The sequence below is a fragment of the Juglans regia genome, chromosome 7 (genome assembly GCF_001411555.2).
Source record: "Juglans regia cultivar Chandler chromosome 7, Walnut 2.0, whole genome shotgun sequence".
NCBI classification, from domain to species: Eukaryota; Viridiplantae; Streptophyta; class Magnoliopsida; order Fagales; family Juglandaceae; genus Juglans; species Juglans regia.
Window position 1 is genome coordinate 2,123,890 of NC_049907.1, and position 22,344 is coordinate 2,146,233.

The window sequence follows — 22,344 nt, forward strand, 5'->3', positions numbered from 1 at the left end:
TATAAGTCATGTGCACTTTCTTTATAAAATAGTGGGTTCGCAATAAAAATTGATTTTTTTTTATATGGTTATCCGACTTGTCTATTCTTTTTTTTTTAAAAAAAAAGAGCGGAACTTGCATATTATAAAAAGTGAGTTTTTTTAATCAAATTTGTCCTTTTTTTTTAAATTGCATAAATCATTTTTCGTAATAACACATGGTATATAAATTTCACCATATTTAGGCCTGGTTTGAATTGCGAGATATTATCATCTCATTTCATCTTATCTCATTTCAATATCCAAACATTACAAATACAAACACTTTTTAATTTCAAATGTTCAACTTTTTTATCTAATCATGACAAATTTTCTAAAATTTTAAACAAACCTCATAGACATCTTAACTCAAACTATTTTATTATTATTTACAAATTATTTTATTATTATTTAAATATCATCTCATCTCATTTCACTATCCAAACGAGACCTTATATATCTACAAACACACTTGATTTGAGACCGACGCTTCCTCGCGTCTAGTTTTGACATTTAATGCATGTTTGGAATTAGGTTAGAAAATACAGCTTATAGTTTAAAGACTTATTTTTTATAACTTAAATAATAAATTTTACTATTAAAAAGTTATTTACTATTTGATGACCATATGCTTAATTTTCAAACATATTATATTTGTTTATAAACAAATTTAAAAAATGCTTTACAAGGTGGAAATTATGATTATTTGGTTTTCTAAAAATTATTATCATATTTTTAAAAGTTTGAAAGTTGTAATTATATTAAAGTTATACGGTATTTTCATTTATTGACAGTTTTTTTAAAATTCGAATTATGTTTAAGAAAAACATGTTTGTTTTCATCAAACGTACTTTATAACCTATTAAGATTAAATAATACTTTAATATATAATCCAAACAACCTAATTTTTTTTATTAAAAAAATTTTAAAATTATTTAATCACTTTTTAAAATTTCTACGGCAACCCCAAAACAAGGCATTAATAAATATAGTTCCTCTTTGGAATGGCAAATCCGATGCCATGAGTTTAACGAAAGCCAATAATGAGCTGCCACATCACTTAAGCGCATAGAAAAATCTCGCACCGCATCATACCATAGCAAAAGCAAAATCAAAATCAAAATCCCTTATGTGTGTATTTTCCTCCTGTGAAGAGACCCACTTTAACACCTTTGCGAACTTTGCACGCCTTATGACCTCCAAGACCACGGAGGAGCTCCAAACCAGACCCGCGCACCCTTTCAAACGATCGCATCTCTAGACCTTCAAACTGTTGCATCTCTAGCAAATTTTTTGTGTAAAAAATATTGGAGAATTCTATATATCATACTATCATTCCACTTTCATCTCACTAAGTATGAAGTGATATATTTATCACCATTAAATGATCATTTATTATATGTTTCTTTATCATTTAATGGTGATAAATGTGATACATACCACTTAATATGATCAAAATAGAATGAGAATATGGTGTATATCGTTACTAAAAAATATTATGAAGTATACAGGGGTACTTCATAAAAACTAATGTTATCATTGAAGTCTAGGAATGCTAGTAGTTTCTACGACAGTTTTTTATTGAATTAAATAAACGACATTTTTTTATTGAATTAAATACATTCATTTTCTAAGAAAGCCAGGTGATCTTCCTCATTGGTGGTTGGGGAAGGCAGCAAGTGTAGTTTTGGAGATTTTGTTCTTGCAAAGTTTGTTTGAAACTTAAAGATTTTGTCAATACTAGTCATTTGGTATGACACTGATAATTCAACTTCATTGTATTTGAAGCACATGTATCAAATGTCTACATAGATTTACAAATTACAGTTTCTTCTTGTTATATGCATGGGTCTCTTTGGTGATTAAGAAATAGAGGTCTTACATTCATCTTTTAAGAGTTTTAAAACACAGGACCTTAGACCTTGAGTCCATAAACAGTAGTCACTGTGTAAAAGCGAGTATATTTGTCGAGTTGGTTCTAAAATTAAACCAAAGTGCAAAGTTATTAAGTTGATAGATAAGGTATTTTCTTGCAACTTTGGTTCAATCCCCATTTTCTGTAGATGGATGGTTTAGCAAAATATTAAGAAGAAATTTTTTGAATTCTTCAACTTCTTTTGACAGTTTGTTGAAATGACAATATTTTCTACAGAAATTGATAGATTTCAAACTCAAATAAATAAATTAAGAGTAAATAAAGTTGCAAAATGCCTAACATTGAATGTCGAGATCAGAGGTGATCGTCGCATGCAATCCCGTCGTTAATTGAGGGGGTTTCGGTGGAGAGAGGATTATGGTGGAAGGAAAAATCTACTTTGCCGTATAAATTTTATCGCTCTATTTGACCGTTTTGTGAAAAAAATTAATAATAATATTTTTTTTACGTAATGATTAAAAAATTGATTTTTAATGTATTCATATATTTTTTATATTTTTTTAAAATATTTAAAAATAATAAAAAATATAAATAAAAAAATTAGATAAAAAAATACTAACTTCACACTACTCGGCACGCTAGCTTAACTCTATGGTGGAGATTGTGTATGCCTAGCGTGGAGAGAGAGACAAAGAGGGTGACTTTCGGTCAAAGGAGTCAGACCGAGAGAGGGAGGGTTTTGGTGGATTTTGTACGGAAATTTTCTGGTAAGGAGAGAGGGGGAAGACTCTTCGTGAGAGGTGAGTAAGGAGATATTTGGATTCGAAGATGACTTGAGATGAGCTGATATGAGTTGAGATTGATTGTGAATAGTAATGAGATGAGTTGTGAATAGTAGTGAGATTTGTGAGTTAGAGTTGCTGAATAGTAATGAATAGTAGTGAGATGAGATGAGTTGAGATGAGCTGAGATGACTTGCGAATTCAAACAAACCTTAAATTTTTTTTTCTTCCTCTGCAGTGTGGTCTACAATTGAGAGGATACGATGTCTACATGGCAAGCCACCATTAAATACTGTTATTTGGAGTAAATCGGATGCACTTGTGAAAATATATTCTCTATTGAATAAGGAACACCTCTCGCATCTTGCCTCTTGGGAAGATAATTTTAGGCATGTGATCTCATTTTGGTCCTTCGGATGTTACACTTCCACGTCGATGCCAGTTATATTTCAATTTCACATTGCAGGTGAGGATACCAAAACCCTAACTCACTGGCATTCCTTTTAAGACACCTGGCACCTTTGGTCCTATACACATATGAAATTCAATCAACTTTTGATCTCTTACCTCAAATCGCCGCCTTTCTTGTTTCCCGAGAAATTATTTTCTCTTCAGAGAACCAAACAGTAAGATTTTCTCGCTCTCAAGATTTTCCAGAGAAAAACGAAATGGATTCCGCGCCAGTTAATTGGGAAGCCCTCGACGCTCTGATCGTCGAGTTTGCTAAATCAGAGAACCTGCTCGAGGACTCATTCTCTTCTTCTCCACCTTCTTCTCCTTCGTCGTCTTCTTGTTCGTCTTATTCTTCTTCTCCTTCGCTGTCCTCTTCGTCTTACCATTCGAGGTTGACCATATGGAAGATCAGACGCTCATTAGAGGCCGGTGACATTGACGCCGGCATGGATCTCCTCCGCTCCCACGCGCCTTCCATTCTCGACGATCATCGACTTCTCTTCCGGTTACAGAAGCAGGTTAGTGCGTTGCAATGCTCTGCTTGGATATTGAGGAAATGTGGCGAAATAATACTGAATCTTTCATTCCCGAATATTTCTAATCGTTTCAGAAAAGTTGTGGCCGTTCGAATATGAGGTTCTCTTATCTCCTCGTTTCCTCAATTATCTGGGAAACTGAACCCTGCGTTTTGGCATCTGTTATTTATCTAGATTTCTGATATGATTTTTTTTTTGTAAATTTTGTTGAAGAAATTTATTGAGCATTTGAGAAAAGGGACTAGCGAAGGTCGCGACTTGGCAATTGCTTGCCTGAGGACAGCTCTCGCTCCTTGTGCGCTTGATGCCTACCCGGTATTTCCAATTTTATTTTTCTTTTCTGCACTTGTCTACTTTCTGTCCTTTATTTCTTTGGGACAGAGTTGATTGCTACCACTTATACTCTTTCCACCGTGTTTGCTATTGATAGACTTGTAATAATCTTTCAATTCTGCCAATTTATGAGTCCTTGATTTTTATTTGTTTTTATTTTTAGATTTGTTTGTACTTGCTACATACACTACAGATGTTACTACATAGGTGTTGGATACCAACTATTACAAATGAGAAGCTAGAATCAAAAGGCGAGTTACCGTTGTAATTATTATATTGGTGATGTGGTACCAATCACATGAACTGCCAACTCAGTTTGTAAGACTTTGTAGTAAAACGTGTAGTGTCCTTAGAAGTTAGCACTTTCCTTTTTATGTTGATAATTTTTTCCTATCGTATGGAGTGTTTAACTATGCTTAAATTCTCTTTTTCTAGGAATGGGAAGGTTGATATGTAAATAAAAATAGGGTTGGTATCAAAATTGAGGTTTTTGTTATCTCAAGAGAATCGTTCAGTAAATTATTGGCAGTTAAAAGTTGAACTTTCATATTAGAGTATGTGGAAAGAAAGTTATTTCGTTTCTTTTCTGTTGAGGGGCATAAACCGTATAATGTCATCAAGATCCCAAGAAAGATGAAGATGCAATGGTTAAGTGCATTGGAACTGATTAAAACCCTATTTTTGCCACTGGCAGCACTTCCCATGCCAACCTTTCTGAAGCTCAAACTCTAAGATCATGGCAGAACCCAAACGATTCCAAACAGCAGGACTAGGAATCCCTTTAACTTTATCGGTATCAAAACGGCATTTCTTGGGGATAAATCATTGTTCAACCCTAGTTTTGTTGTTTTGGTTTGAAATAATATTTTTTGTTTATTGCAAAATTTTTGAACCTGTTAGGAATTCCCATTCTCTTGTTTAAGTTGTGAATTCTGACAGATGTCTGTATTTGTTTTCAAGGAAGCATATGAGGAATTCAAGCATGTTCTTCTTGCCTTTATATATGACAAAGATGATAAAACTTCTCCAGTGGCAAACGAGGTGGGAAGTGTTTGATGTTCTTTTGGACTACTTTGACTTCATGTTGTTGGTTTTGTAGACAGCAAAAACTCTATGATGTATTCTATTGTTTTTTTATTTCATGTGTGTTAGCTTTTATCTATCAAAGATTAAATGGTTGGTTCACCTGTCAATCATAGGATATGGTAATATATGTCAATTCTTTTTTTTTTGTTTCTCTGAAGATAAATATTTTAATATGTGGATGGAGTGTGGCCTGTAGTTTCTCAGCAAACTTGAAATCTCTACAGTAAATGCTGAAAACAATAAAACCAACTGCACCTATGTATCTTCACTTATAACCATGATATTTCACAGATAAATGAACACAATCTCTCTTCTTTGAACTTGACAATTTGGTGAGAAAAATAACCGCAATGAATTATTTTATTTTATTTTTTATTTTTTTATTAGGAAATAAGAATTTCATTGAAAATAGGCGAAGCCAAGTACAACCGCAATGAAAATTTAAAACCATGTGAAACCTACTGTGGGTGGTTGTTATGATGTGTCTATGCCCTCTGGTCTTTTCTCTTCCACCAAAATGACAAGGATCTCACAGAATAAAATTAATGTTGGTCTTGGGTCAGAAACTCCCTAGATTCAGACATTGTGAAGTAATTTTTTTTTTTGATCGGTGACATTGTGAAGGAATTTTATTTGCTATACTTGATCCATTTCAGATACATCTATATTTGATTGACATGTCATGGTAGACAATGCCGGTAATAGCTCAAGAGTGGGTATGGGCCTTAATTTAGAGATGCTTAACCACCAAAGCCACATGTTGTGTGAATGGATTAGCGAATGGGACACCCTCTGGCAAGTCTCAGGTTTGGATTCTGCTGGCAATTTTCAAATGGTTGCCCCTTCTTTTTCAAATAATGCCGACATGGCTTGCCCTTTAGGTAATTCCAACTCTGAGATATTGAATGGAGCTGCTGTTGCTGTTTTGGTGTGAAGGGTGCCTCAGTAGCTTCTTTGGGTTCCTCTAGAGTTGTGGTAATGCTCTTGAGTGGGCTGTTATGGCTAGTCCTCCTATGGATCTGAAGGGCTTTTGTCAACTTAGATAGGTGTGATTTGGTTGGATTGGGGGCGTTGATGGGGGCTTTCAGTCTCTCAATCTGGCCTAGAGTTGGTAGCGTTCTCTGAAGAGGATCCTCTCCCATTGAGTAGTTGTCTGCTAGTTGCTAAGAAGGTTCAGGAAGGGAAAAAGTCTTCGCCCCGGATTTTAATGAGTGAAGGAAAATCATCATATGGCGGGACTTTTGTGTGATGGTTATGAGTCTCTTAATGCTTTTGATGCTTTTTTGGGAGGGGAAGTTCATTACGATAGAAGAGTTTTGTCTCTGGATGGTAGTTTATCTTTGTGGAATAGGACATGGCGGGTTAGGGCTTAGTCTGCTAATTTTTCTTTTCCGTCCTTTTTGATTAGGTGGTTTTCTTGTATGCTTCTTGTGTACTTCGGTACACCCTTTTGTTTTGAATGAATTTGATTTCTTATGAAAAAAATGATGTTTCATCTTCAGTTTCATATGTTTTAGCTGATAACAATGAAGTTAGGTGTTTCTTGCTATTATTGTTTAATATATTTGGCTCTTTTTTTCAGTGGTCAGAAAGGAGGAGGTATGACATTGCTGGATTGATGTCCTCTGTCTTAAGAGCTCATCTACACGCATATGATCCAGTCTTTTCGATGACCTTGAGATATCTGATAACGTATCATTCAGCTTCTGTTAATCACTTTCAGTTGATATCGTCACTTTGATGCTTGTGCTCCTGTGATGCATGTTGTTGATTGACTATTTATTTTTTAATCTTCTCCCTATGCTATGCAGCATACACAAAGGATATTGCTTTCGCCAAGGAATTGTATCGCCCATTTCAGATCTTACTCAGAGGTTGCTTCTTGATGAGCGTGACCCTCCTGCTACAGCACGGGAGAGTCTCTATGAAGCACCTCCTTTCGACGAGGTGAGGTTTCTGAATTACAGCTAATTGTCTTCAGACGTTAAATTGAGGTAAAATGAGAACTATCTTACTGCTCAATTTTTTTGGTATCAAAGGATAAACTTTTTGTTAATACTTGACAGAAAATTGTTCCAAAGCATGTGCCCCTCATCACCTCCCTCCCCTTCTCTATACTGCCATCGCCTTTCTCCCTACATGCCTTCCTACCCCCACTACAACCACATCCTCCCTCCCTTCTCCTCCTATGCCACTGCCCAGATGCCACCTCCTCTCTCTCTCCCCCACACAAAAAAACAAAAAAAAAAAAAAGGAAAAGAAAACTTTCCCACCGCTATAATGGCAACAACCATTGCCTATCAATGTTGGTAGGGTTTTATTAGCTTTAACATAGATATCTTTGGAACCCTTAGGGGTTGGCTCAAGTGGTAAGGGCCTTAGTCTTAGTGTTATGCTCTCTCCAGGTCTAAGGTTTGAACCCTTGGGTGCAAACAATTTCTAGGGGTCACGTCCCATCAGTGAAAAGCTGATGATTTACTTGATTCGTGTGATGGGGACCCATTACATTGGTTCAGGGTTTAATCGGGTAAAAGATATGCTGCGTTTGCATGGTCTTCGGGATTCCTCGTCATAAAAGAAACATAGATATCTTCAGTGCAACCAACACGAGATTTTTTTCAAGGTTTCAACCAAACAGCAACAAACAAATCATCTTCCCTCAAAGTAGAAATATTTTTCATCAAACAAATGATGAGTGACTTTGTATTCTTGTTAAAACAGGAAAAAAAAGGACTTGGTATTCTTGTTCATGGGTTTTGCAATCAACTATAAAAATGTAATTTCCAGAGTACATAGCAGGCCTCTTATAACTGTCATTTTGCATTTGATTTAATAAACCAGGTGGATGTACAAGCTCTTGCACATGCTGTAGAGCTCACAAGACAGGGGGCAGTTGATAGCTTGAGGTTTTCCAAGGGTGATTTATTTCTGGCATTTCAGGTTATCAAATTTTTATCAATGTAGAGTTTATAAGAATAGAAATATTATATTTCACCATATCCTCGATTTTGTTTTCTTTTATTAGCACGGGGTTTAACAGCAAGATGTAGGAGGCGAGGTCAACACCTTGCAATATTACAGATTGGAAATTTGGCTATACTTGGGTAGCTGAATTGGTTCTGTATATCATATTCTCTTGGTGAAGGGGTTTTTCTTTACTCTTGATATATACAAAATCGACATCGAATTTGATCTCTAGTATTTTCTCACTCCCTAATCAAACTTCTAAATTCTTTGATCTATCTTCAAACTTTAACATTGGCAAGGGCGCTGATTAATAGTCATTTCATAACTTTCTTCATAAAGTTGGATTGAGAGAAAAAGATGGTGAAAGCACCATTTCATTTGAAGTGCACAAAAAATGACATTCTACTATATATACAATATGTGGTAGATGTTCAGTGGGAAGGAATTCGACCTTATCTCCATCATCCACAATAGAGGAGAGTGGACCAATCTCATTGAGAGGCTATTGACTTCCTACGTTTGTACTTGTGGTTCTACTTGGAGGCACCCTATGAGGATGTTAGGGCCTAGATTTTGATCATTTAGACTAGTTGCACCTTTGCAAGAATTAAGACAGCATTATATTCCATCACGATTTTTCATCATTTATTCCTCTTTTTGTTTTTTTCTTGGAAATTAAATATTGATTCATTTGAGGTGTTCCTTATTTGCGTCACTTTTAATCAATGGCTGAACCGGTAGAAACCCGGGAATGAAACTTAGGCTGCGTTTGGTTGCAAGACTCAGCTGAGCTTAGTCTAATTTTAAGCTGAGTTTAACATCAAAACACCTAATTCTCAAATTACTAAACCTATCTCAACTCAAAACCTCCTTACACGTGGGACTCACAATCTTTTTTAACTTAATACATCTTTATACTTGGGACCCACTAGGGCTGTACAGAAACCGACAGCACCGGCCGCCACCGACGCGAACCGACCGGCCGCGTCAGGAACCGGCCGGAACCGGTGGAGAACCGGTCGGCGTGCGGTGGAAATTTCAAGAAACCGATGTTCAGCTGTTCGGTCTCGGTTTGAAGCTGGACCGGACCACTGAACCGACCGATATAATAAAATCCTTTTTTTTTTTTAATATACCCTTATCAAAACGGCGTCGTTCCACTTAAGTTTAAGTTGAACGGCGCCGTTTTAGTTAATAAGTACTGCAACTGATACTGGAAACGACGCCGTTTGGCATTAAACCAAACGTCTTCGTTTTATTAAGGACGTAAGAAAAAAATAATAAGTCTGAAACGACGCCGTTCCACTTAAACTTAAGTGAAACGGCGTCGTTTCGTTAAGAGTATTCTTCTTCTTCCCCGATCTTCTTCTTCCTGAACTCTCCTCTGTATCCCTCTCTCTCTCTCTCTCTCTCTCTCTCTCTTCTGTAACTCTCTCTCTCTCCTATGCATCTCTCCCTCTCTCATTCTCTCTCATAATTATCTCACTAGAACCGCCAAAGAACCGACGCCGACCGAGAACCGGCAGAGAACTGCCTCGATCGGTGTCCTCCTTGCCATCGACTAGTTACGGTCGGCACCTCATCCATTTTTCCAGACGTCGGTCGGCGTCGGTTTTGCCCAAAAACCACGCCGACGACGTCGGTTTTCACCCCTAGGACCCACAACATTTTTTAATTTTCCATGAAAAGTACTAAACTCATCTTAACATCCAAACACACTTTAAACTCAGTTTAGATGGGCTCCACATAACTCTCTAGACTACTCAACTCACTACTATTCATAAAGAACTGAGCTCAGCTCAACATCCAAATGCAGCCTTAGAGTTCAAGTTTTCCCATATATGTAACATCACAATCCTTGGAGTTGTGGGTTTTTATTTTTAAACAAAAATAATAAATAGCAAATAGCAAGGAAACTTTAAGCATTGATACCTTTTAATACCTGAAAAAGAAATTGCACTTAAAAAAGAAAAAAAAAAAAGTGGCAGGCTGGAAATATTTATTTATTAACTGATATCTGTTTAAGTTACATGTTTATTGTACCTCTTAAGTTTAAATGACACCAATATTTTCAGTTTTATCATTTTAAAAAATATGCTTTCTTCATGCTCATTTATCAAATTAGTGAACTTGTAGTGTTCTGCTGGAGTAGTGCTATTCTATTCCTTTTTTGGTCATGTTGTAGCTGGTACATTGAGTCTGTAAGTATTTATTGGTGTCTATATTTATTGCAGAATGAATTGTGTAGGATGAGATTGGATGTTTCCATGCTTGATGAGCTTGTTTGTGAGTATTGTGTTTATAGGGGAATCGTGGATTCAGGCCTTGCATCCACTTCTGGTAAAAGTCAAACTTTCCTGCTTTTTTTGTTTTTTAAATTCTGATTCTCTTTTCCCTTTTTTGAAATTCTGGTTGTATCTCACCAAGGTTTCATGATGCTTTCAGCATCAGAAATGCAAGCAATTTTGGAACCTAAAGTAAATCAACTAGAGCCCGGGTGTAGTTCATCAAGAAATTGTTCTCTCGAAGTCGATTCTGGTGCCAATAAACATTCTGATGGTGAGACCTCCATTAATAATACTCATATGGATGGTTCTCCTGAAAATAATGCTGATGTGTCTAGCATGCAAGGAATGGATGTTGAGTTACGATATGCTTGTGAGCCATCAAGCAACCATGAAGACTGTAGCACCAGTGGATTGCATCAGTCTGAAAATCCAATAGCTCTGCAGAGATATAGACCCCATGGAACTGGAGAGAGGAGCAAACGCAAGAGATGGAGGGGAAGACATGATGATAAATGTGGCATGTCTTTTGATGAATGCAGTGGGCTAGAGCTTAGCACGACTACCCTGGTTTCCAGTTCTTATACTTTAAAGGAACAACAGGTACCTTTTCGGTAATTATATTTAGTCCTTGTGACAAGTAGATATTGACATACTAATTTTCTGTAGGGCTCAGGAAAACACTTCATTTTAGATGTTAACAGTAGGGAGGATAAATATGAGATTGTGCTGGGGTTGAAGGAACTAGCTAGGAAGGGAATGGCTGCTGAGGTTGTGGAAGAGGTTAATGCAATGGATCCGAACTTTTTTATGCAAAATCCTATGTTATTGTTCAAACTAAAGCAGGTTAGTTATTCTATACCATCAGCGGCTTTATTTGAATGAAACAGTTTCTATTCGTATAAATACATAAAATGCAACTGTTTGATCTGTTTGCCGGGTAGGTTGAATTCCTTAAGCTGGTCAGCTCTGGTGACTATTCTAGTGCTCTGAGGGTTGCATGCGCCCATTTAGGCCCTTTAGCTGCTAGCGATTGTACCTTACTGAAGCCCCTAAAGGAGACTTTGTTGGCATTGCTCCGACCTAATGAAGATGCACTTGGGAAAGGCTTGCCTTTACATGCCCTTTCAACTTCTCTCCAGGTATGGTGTGATTTGTAGAGCTAATTCATCGACATTCAATTGATGCATTATTCAGTTTTAGTTTTATGCTTCTGAGGCTGGCATTCCCCCCTTTTGCTAGCCTTTGTGGTGGAATCTTTTGATAAGAGCATATGCTTGATATGAAGCGTGTTGCTGTTTGTTATTCATATTGATACAATTGGAAGCTATTTATAAAGAAAAAAAGGATACAATTGAAAGCCTCGGTACTTTTTTTTATAGGTAAATGTTAAATTTTACTGAAACACATCAAAAGGTGTTCCCCGAGTACACATGAAGTATATAAAAGAAAACACCTAATTACAATCTAGGAACTAGAAGATGATATGAGAAAACCATGAATGCTAGTTCCTTTGTGTACAATAGCAGAAAACCAAAGAAACAGTGTGAAAAAAAAGGTTTCTAAGCTCTTCCAAAGAACGTTCTCACTATCTTCAATGCTCATTTCATTCCCTTCAAACCAAATGCACCATATAAGATATAAGGGAATCATCCTCCACACAGCAGCTACATAAGGACTGCCATGTAGACTTATTCCAACGAGCTAGAAGATCCACCACCCTCCTGGGCATCACCTATGCAAGCCCAAGCCTACTAAATGTCTCATCCCATAATGCCCTTGCCACCTCACAATGTAAGTGATCCACAGTTCACCATACTTCCTACACTTATAGCACCAATCCATGATAATAAGTCCTTGCTTCCTAAAATTGTCTGTAGTCAAGATTTTTCCAAGAGAGGCAGCCCAAACAAAAACAAACAACTTTAGTTGGCACCTTACTCCTCCATATACTCTTCCAAGGAAAAGAAAGATGACTCTGAGAAGACAGCACCTAGATTGAATAGTGAACTTCTTTGTAACACCTAATTCCATAGGTCAGGAATATTACTTACATTCGTAACATAATGCCTGGTAAAGTGATTCAATTTCATAAAAATACCTCATCTTTTTTATCATAAAACTTGTCTAGCATGAGTCCATGACAGTCTTTCATAACTTAAAAGCTGAAACATAAAAGAAATGATATAAGCTAGTTCTATGTGATACTAACACTGTCTTCATTAGTAACATAAGCAGAATCAAACATAATCATGGCAATATATGTAACATGGATGCATGAATGACTGACTCCGTGCATTTCCTATCATTCATACATAACTTATTCATCATGTCCTTCACTTATTTAGTGGCCATCATAACATATGTGCATCGGTCCAATTGTCATTGACCTCATAAATCATGTGGTGAACCACACTTGGGCCCATGGCACCATATAACGTATCATAACATGTAGTGAAATACGCTTGGGTCTGTGTTATCACATAACATATGGTAAACCATGCTTGAGTCTGTGGCACCGCATAACATATCATAACCTGTGGTGAAACACGCTTGGGTCCTTGTCACCTCAAAAAATAATAGCTTACATGTGGTGGACCATGCTCGAGTCCATGGCTTGCACTTCCACCCATAACATAAGGCCAATCTTGAAGCTTGTTTGTCATTCATGTGTTTTCTTACCAACTTTCATAATACATGTGAACTTGTTGACTTTCATGAATTTACATGGCATGACATACTCTTGTGCATGTCATACCATTAAACATGTTATATTAACATGAATCTTACGCAACATAGCATAGCATAGACATGGCATAACATGATCTGAATATTACATGGCATACGTGTGATTTGCATAACATATCATCCATTCTAACAACAATCCATATCAGCATAGCATACATAGTCTCATTCACAAGCATATCATCGTAATTTATCGAGATTCATGAAAAGGGGCTAACCTTGAATTGGCTTGTAGTGTAGCATAGGTAAACATCACATTTTTCATGCAAAAACATAATTTTTTTTTCTTTTTACAAGTAAGAAGAATTTATTAATCCACAAATTAGGCATGGCTCAGGTACACAGGAAGTATACAAGAAATGAACTTAATCACAAGCTAGGTGCTGTTAAAAGCAACATAAAAGTCATTAAAACTGATCTCATTCAGTAAATAGCCGAAGCCCATAGTAACAAAGTATGAAAGAAGACCCTAAACCCTCCCCTCGAATGTTCCCGATTATCAAAGCAGTGACCATTCCTTTAGTTCCAAGTACATCGCATTAAACATAGAGGCACCATCTTCCATACAATTGCGATTTGGCAACTGTCCCAAATTCCTTTCCAACATGATAGCAAGTCGACCACCCTCCTAGGCATGATTCAAGCAATGTCAAGCCTAGTAAAGATTTCATCCCATAAAGCCTTAACCACATCACAATGAAGAAGGAGATGATTCGCCAATTCTCCATTTCTTTTACACATGACGCACTAATCCATTATATAAAGACCGTGCTTTCTCGGCTTGTCACCAGCCAAAGAAAGCAACCTTGAGAGGAACATTACTCCTCCAAATGATCTTCCAAGGGAGAACATTGGAAGAATGGTTGACTTAACCTTGAAAAAGGAACTGACTGAGAAATTCTTGTTCCCCGAATGGATCCATAGAACCTGTCCTCCCCTCTAGCATTTAAATTCATTGCATATAATGCAGTGTAAAACTCTGTCTTCTACCTCCCAATCCTGGACAGCTCTAATGAACCTCATAGACCATTGAAGAGAGCCTGAAGAAATGTCCATGTTATCGGCTGCAAAAGCACCCTTGTCCAACACAATCCTATAAAGAGAAGGGAAAGCATTTTTCAAGGCAACATCACCACACCAAATATCGTACCAGAATCTTATTTGTCCCTTCCCACCTCTAATATGATATTACTAAAGGCATCTTTCCATCCATTCTGGATAAATTTCCAAACTCCCACACCATATGCCCCTCTTACTTCATTTGAGCACCAACCTCCCCAAATGCTCTCATATTTGACATTAATAACATTCCTCCCAAGGGCATCCCCTTCCCGATGATATCGCCATAGCCATTTCCCTAATAGTGCATTATTGAAGGTTCTCAACTTTCTGATCCTCAAACTGCCACAAGATAAAGGGGTGCAGATCTTATCCCACTTAATCAAGTGGGATTTTTTTGCATCCTCTAAGGCCCCGTCTGGATACACTAAGTGTTTCATCTCATCTCATAATTACAACTTTATCAAATTTTCACAAAAAATATATTAAACAATTCAATTTTTTTCAAATTCTAAAACAATAATAATATTAAAAAATTATATTTTAACAATATTTTATTCAACTTTCAACTTTCATCTCAACTTATCTCATCTCAACTCACTATCCAAATCGCACCTAAGCCTCCCCACAAGAAATCACGAAAAATCTTCTCCAATCTATTCGCCACCCCTGCAGGCAAAGGGAATAAAGATAAAATGTTGGGAGGTTAGAGCGTACTCTTGATTCAAGTGATTCTCCCACCTTTGGACAAATAAATTCTCTTCCAACCCGCCAATCTACATTCAATCTTTTCAGTAATCCCATCCCACATTGCCTTGGATTTATGGGGAACCCCCTAGGGAAGACCAAGATACTTCATAGGCAAGGATGACACGTTGCAGCCCAAGATAGCTACCAATTCACCTAAGTTATGAACCGAGCCAACAAGGACCATTTCAAACTTTGATAGGTTTAGCTTAAGGCCGGAGACAGAGACAGCTTCAAAACAAAGCAATAGTGTGCCCTCAAGGAACAAATCTGGTCGGGATCTGGCTCACAAAGAACCAGCGTGTCTTCTGCAAAGAGAAGGTGGGAGACATTTAAACTACCATTCGACGAGCCATCCACTGAAAACCCCGAGATGAGACCTCTATTTGCTACCGCCTTCAACATTTTGCTCAACACGTCCATAACTAAAACAAACAAGAAAGATGACAAAGGGTCCCCTTGTCTCAAACGCCGAGAGCTGTTAAAGAAACCTTCAGGAGTACCGTTGGCCAAAATTGAGAATTTGACAGTTGTGATGCAATGTTTCATTCACTGGCACCATCTCTCTCCAAAGCCATATCTGCCAAGAATATACACAAAAAAATCCTAGTTTTTTTTTTATAAGTAAACGATATTATTCAAGTACACAACATTGGCAGTGATCTTCAGCCCATGGACCATCTAGGTCGCAGTAGTGGAAATAAGAAAATCATGTAAATTTAGGCCATTAAAGTCTAAAGCTATGCCCCATAGAAATAAAGTACGGAGAAAAAATATTGAAGTTCCTCTAGTGATAGCTCCTTATTTTCGAATGTCCGATCGTTACGCTCTCGCCATATGCACCACATAATGCAGATAGGAACCATCTTCCACAAGACTTTGATTTGTGGAGCACCTCTCGAAAGTGTCCAGCTGGCCAATAACTCAACCACTGTGGCAGGCATTACCGAATTTAACTCTACTCGGCTGAACACTTCAATCCACAAGACTAGCTGTCTCACAAAAAATCTCAGTTAACATGATCAAATGCATTCTCCATATCTAGTTTGCAAAGAATACCTAGGGTACCGGTTCTGACTCTACTGTCCAAGCATTCATTAGCTATAAGTACCGAGTCAAGAATGTCTTCCCTTAACAAAGGCATTTTGTGACTTCGAGATGATCTTTCCTATGACTTCACTCATTCGATTAGCTAGAACTTTGGCAATGATCTTTTTTACCCCGCTCACCAAACTTATGGGACGGAATTCTTTTGCCTCCACCGACCTTGCCCTTTTTGGAATAAGGGCAATGAATGAAGTGTTGAGACTTTTCTCAAATTTCATTAACGAGTGAAATTCTAGAAAAACCTTCTCGATGTCCTCCCTAACAATGTCCCAACAAGCCTGAAATAAAGCCATAGAGAAGCCATCTGGTCCCAGTGCTTTGTCTTTGTCCATCCTCCTTAATACACTAAGCACCTCATCCTCTTCAAACGATCTCTCCAACCAAGACGAGCTTGACTGATCAATCGAATAAAAAACTAGCCCGTCTACCTTAAGCCTCCAAGGGTATTGTTTTGAGAGAAGATTATCATAGAAGTGAACAATGTGGTCCTTAATTTCAGCGCTGTCCATGAGGACCCTACCTTCTGAGTGAAGAACCTCAATGGCATTGTGTCTTCGGTGGGAGTTAGCTACTCTGTGAAAAAATTTTGTGCTTGTCCCTTCCTTCAACCAAAGAGCCCAAGACTTTTGTTGCCAAAAGATCTCCTCCATAGGGGTATTTTTTACAGCTTGGTCACAACAACCATTTTCCTTGCCTTGTCGTCAACCGAGAGAGCCCCATCCGCCTCTTTTTCATCAAAACACTGCAGCTCCTGAAAAAGGATATTCCGCTGCTCATTAATGCTCCCAAAGACTTCCATGTTCCATTTTATCAAATCTTTTTCAGGAGTTTAAGTTTCCCAGCCAAAACAAAACTAGGAGTCCCCGAAAAATGATAAGAGGACCACCACGACCTAACCTTATCCATAAATCCATCAACTTTCAGCCACATGTTCTTGAATTTAAAGTATCTCCGCCATTCATGTAGACGACCCCCACAATCCAATAATAGGGGAAAATGAGCAGAGCATAGCCTAGGAAGGCGTTTTTGACATAGGTTAGGAAAATGAGCCTCCCATGAAGGAGAGACAATAAATCTGTCCAACCTAGACCAAGTGAAGTCTCCTCCAGCCAAAGGAAGATCAACCAAATCCAGCTCAAAGATTAAAGAGGAGAAGTCATTCATGGCCAAACCAAAACTAGAGTCCTTTGACCTTCACTCGGGAACTGAGTGATGTTAAAATGCTCCATGGGCCAGCCCACCAATTGCATAAACCAACAAGCTCATCCCAAAGAAATCTTCTATTGCTGTCAACATCAGGCCCATATACTCCAGCAAAACCTCACCCAAAACCATCTTCCACATTCGTGAAAGAGCAAGCCACTACAAATTCACCGAGACACTCTTCCACCAAATTAACTATTCTCTCTTATCCCACATCACTATAATACCACCTGAGGCACCCTTGGAAGCGAGAGAAACCCATCCAGTATAGGGGCAAGCCATATTCCTGTCAACAATCTTCAACTTAGTCTCCTGCAAACAAATTACATCAACCTTTTATTTCCTGATTATATTCTTCACCCGGAGGCGTTTGCTCGGGTCGTTCAATCCCCGAACATTCTATGAAAGAATTTTAGGCTTCATAAAACACCAAGATTCTCCTTATCATTGTGCCTCCCCCTACTGGCACTTCCTTCCCTTGCATCGTAATTGATAGAACAAGAAAGTCTCCTAAGCTCCCTTTCTGTTTTTAGAAGCAGATCTAGCTAAAAGGGGCTGTCCTGCTTCAATGGCTATAAAAAGAGCTTTAAACTGATCCTCGAAACCATCACAAGATATCCCTACACAATTGCGAATTTCATCAACCTTTCAAAGGACCCAGTTTGAATGTAGACCAGCCCATAAAGGCGCTGGAGGCAAAGAGCAGATGGGGCTAGGCTCGTCCCCGGAATCTTCTAGAAACAGAATATTTACAGCACACAAAGTTATGATCATGCTACTTATATCTTAGTGCTGCTTCTTGGATCCTACTTCGTAGCTCGTTACCTATACGAGATACTAGACATTACTAAATTTCTAGAAGAACATGTCGTAGCATTTTACTCAATTAAATACATATCATGAACTTTAATCTACCAAAATATTCAGCTACATACTGAATTCAATAAATACTAATATCATATAATTATTTAAACACTAATATCATATTTAATCTTTCAAATATACTTAGTAGCGTAGATTAGGCTTTATACAAATCTATTAGACAAGCCGCGGAAATCTCACTTTATAACATAGTTTTAATCACATTCAAAACGCTTAAGAAAATAAAATCTGAACCCTTATTAAGTACTGCTGTAAATTGATTTGTAAAAATATTAATACTTAATAACATAATTTTAACTCCAAATCATTTTCTGAAAAATAAGGTTTTTGAGCTAATATTTGCCCAAGTAAAATCAAGCCCATGTAAAACAATATTAAAGGATTTTTCTGTAAAATACAACCAGCCCAATTTAAACATCAGGCCCACATGAAGTCAGCCTGCTTAAAATATATTAATAGTTTCTGAAATACAATAAAACCAATAAGAGATTAAACCCAATGTGAGAATTACACCCAGCCTGTAACAACCCAATAGAAGGTTCAAACCACATGGCCTATACTCTGAAAGGACTAGTCAATGATACAATTGGAGCCCCATTGAAACCTTATAAAGAGCAAGAATTTCTCATTCCCAAGCAATGTGGGATACCATTCACCACTTACCCTTATCCTTATCATATGGGGTATCACACAACCAAAGCTCAATATATATACATCTTGCTATGACTTGCAAATGAGGGCAGAAGTGTAAGTTAGGCTTAAAAGTATCCAAGGGTTTACGGAAATCTAAAGGCAATGGAAGGGTGTTTTTGTAATAACCAAAAGCAAGCATGCACTTTTTGGGAAAACTGAAAACAAAACAATAAAAAGAAGAACAAAGGCTTACGGGAGAGGAGCATCATGCGACAGGGAAGGATTCAACTCACCGAGAGAGAAGGGAGATGTGACGGTGGCTCTGGGTGGTTGGGAGTGCCTGGTTGGCGAGTTCTGAGCAACTTGGGTAGTGTTCTGACGTTCCTTGTGGTTGACGTTGGGCTGAGCAAAACACACGGGCTGTTTGGTTATTGACAGTGGAGAGAGAGTGATGGAGAGAGGTTTAGGGGTTGACGCACGTCGTGGAGGAAGGAGGGCTCACCGTTGGCGTGCTCTGTGGTGGTTTCCGGCAAGGTAGGTGCTTGGTTGCTATGTAGCTTTGGTTTGAGGTGTAGGAGAAAATTTGATTTCCCGTGGGGAGGTTGTGGCCGCAAGGATGATGTTGGTTTGATGGAGGGACTGTTGTGGGGAAAAGAGGATTTATACTAGGGTTTTGTTGTGTGAATTGGTTACCAATTAGGAAGGTTTACAACTAGGAAATTAACACTGAGAGGTATAGGGGTCTGAAGAGAGCGGAAGAATCTCACTAAAATAAAATCACCATCTCAAAACAGATATTATAAAAAATTACTAAAAATACTACTACTACTAATAATAATAATAAAATAATAATTCTAAACCCTAATTTAGGACCCGTATGTTACATTCTTGCTCTCAGTTGCCTCTGAAGCAACCTATCCACCCCATGATTACCAATGCTCAAAGAGTGTAACAAGCTAAAGAACTTCGAAATGACTCCAATTTCCCAATTTTTGGCCGCTCTAATAAAATGAACATTCCATTGACGAGAGCCATTAGAGCTGTCCAAAAATCCAACACTAAGGTTGTGTTTGGTTGTTGAACCAAACTCAACTCATTTCAACTCATCTCAAACCAATCATTTATGAGACTCACTTCTTTTTCAACTTCCCATAAAAAAGTTAAACTCATCCCAACCTACTTCATACATTTCAACCTAAAATGTTAAACTCATCTCAATCTAAAAAAGTTAAATTCATCTCAATGGGTTGCACAAAATACTACTATTCACAACTCAACTCAATATCCAAACGTAGCCTAAAGTGTCCTGGTTAGAAGCAATTCGATAAAGAGCTGGAAACACCACTGAGAGCAAAATTACCACACCAAACATCATGCCCAAATATGATCCTAGACCCCACTCCAACCATAAAACTGATATAATTGGCAAAAACCTCCCATCCTTTCCTAATAAATTTCAGAGGCCCACCCCATAAGCTCCCCCCAGGCACTTCCGTACTTCAAATCAAGTACCTCCATTTAGAGAGACTTCCCCCTCTTGATGATACGGCCTTAGCTTTAATAGAGCCACCAAGGGGAGACCAAGATATTTCATAGGCAAAAAAGCAACCTTACATCCTAAAATGCTTGGCAAACCTCTAATATTGCTCACCACTCCCATCGTGACCATCTCGGACTTTCCAAGATTTACATTAAGACCAGAGGCAGCCTCAAAAGAAAGCAAGAGAGCCCTCAATGATTGGACTTGGCCATAATTCGACTTGCAAAAGAGCAATGTATCTGCAAAAATAAGATGGGAAACATTGATAAAACCATGGTTAGAACAGGAAACCGGAGATAAACCCTTCTCCAACTGCAGCCTCTGCCATCCAACCAAGCGCATCCATCAAAATAACGAAGAGGAAAGGGGACAACGGATCCCCTTGCCTCAATCCAAGAGAGCGAGAAAAGAAGTTCACTGGGGTACCATTTACCAGAACTGAAAAGCATGTTGTAGATACACAATGCTTAATCCACATACACCTCTCCCCGAAACCACATCTCCTAAGCAGATAAAGGAGGAAGTCCCAATTCACATGATGATAAACCTTTTTCATATCCAGCTTACAAAGGATACCAGGAACTTTAGCTCTAATTCTGCTCTCTGAGCATTTATTGGCAATAAGCACCGAGTCTAGAGTTTGTCTTCCCCTGACAAAGGCATTTTGAGCCTTCGATATGATCCTCTCCATAACCAATCTCATACGATTGGCAAGGACCTTAGAAATGACTTTATAAACCCCATTCACAAGACTAATGGGAAAAAAATCCTTCACCTTTGAGGCCCCTGTTTTCTTCAGGATAAGAGCTAAGAAAGTTGCATTAAGGCTTTTTTCGAACTTCTTAAAGAATTGAATTCGTGATAGACCCCCATTATGTCCTCTTTCACAAGATCCCAACGCATGATAATCTATTGCCAGTCGTTTATGATGTTATTATTGGAATGCCAGTCTTAAATTGCCTTGTGGGTATATAATTGGTATTTTTTGTCCAGTCTTGCCAGTCCACTTATGACTAAACGTTTGCACTTTAACTTTTATTTTCTTTACATGCTTTGAGAACCTTTACAGATTACCAATTGTAAATCTTCCATGTATTTAATTTTAAACTTTACTGATCTCTAAGTGCATTTCGTCTTGAATAGGTTGCAATTGGTAACAGGCTTGGTATCGAAGAACCCCAGCTTATGAAAATTATGAAGGCAACTCTTAACTCCCATAATGAGTGGTTTAAACTTCAAATGTGTAAAGATCGGTTTGAAAGTCACTTGAGGATTGATTCCTTGAAAGAAGTGAACACACCCTTGCACCCATCTGTTGCTTTATCAAATTTAAATGCTGATACTTGCACCCTTGGTTCTTCTCAAGTTACAATATCTTCAAGCGCTAAGAATTCAGAAGATGGTAGCAGTCCTACTCAAGTATCATCTAGGGATGTCATCTGCGATGAAAATTCCATTCTTAAAGTAATGGTGAGTTGTGGATGTCTTACCCCAACTACTACACTGTTAAGTCTTAACATAATTTATTTTTTTTCCTTCTGCAACCTCTAATATATTTATATTTGGGTTGGGTGCAGGAGTTTCTTGCTTTGCCAAGGGTAGACGCCATCCATCTTCTTGCACAGTACAATGGAAACGCAGAGATGGTCATTCAGCAAATATTCGCTTAGTTAGGAGTATGTATTAAAACTGTACTATAGCTGAATGTATTTGTTTATTAATTTATGGATATTATTTGATTCAATTTGTGCCCATATATTTCCATTTCAAGATAGTAGTTAGTTACAAGCCTCGCATTCTGTAACTTTTCAATGCATCTTGTTATAACATAAGTTGTGATTAATAAAAACAAATTTATGTATGGATTAAATGGAGAGGCTGATCATAGGAGTAATTGTTCTTGTTTTATGACACTACTAGCAACAACTGTTCGATTTCAGTTGAGTCTAACAATCAGCTCTTAAATTACTAAACTTATTTCAATTTAAAATCTCTTTATACGTGAGATTTATAATTTTTTTCAACTCAATTTTTTACACGCGGGACCAATAATATTTTTTAATATTTCATGAATATATCTCATCTTCACCAT

General features: G+C 37.7%; 1 protein-coding gene across 3 annotated transcripts; it reads left to right on the forward strand.

Annotated features, from left to right (window-relative positions):
- Positions 1-3,213: 3,213 nt before the first annotated feature.
- LOC109003499 lies at positions 3,214-22,134 on the forward strand. Of its 3 annotated transcripts, XM_035692132.1 has the most exons (13): positions 3,225-3,647; positions 3,879-3,980; positions 4,959-5,039; positions 6,667-6,776; positions 6,896-7,031; positions 7,926-8,024; positions 10,286-10,391; positions 10,479-10,610; positions 10,683-10,939; positions 11,006-11,182; positions 11,281-11,478; positions 21,396-21,722; positions 21,830-22,134. In XM_035692132.1, the coding sequence occupies exons 1-13, from the start codon at positions 3,345-3,347 to the stop codon at positions 21,920-21,922; spliced, it is 2,121 nt and encodes a 706-aa protein (XP_035548025.1). In that variant the 5' UTR covers positions 3,225-3,344; the 3' UTR covers positions 21,923-22,134. The 3 variants fall into 3 exon arrangements, with proteins under 3 accessions (XP_035548024.1, XP_035548025.1, XP_035548023.1); XM_035692131.1 differs by having other exon boundaries at positions 3,214-3,647; positions 10,497-10,939; XM_035692130.1 differs by having other exon boundaries at positions 10,479-10,939.
- The last annotated feature ends 210 nt before the right edge of the window (positions 22,135-22,344 follow it).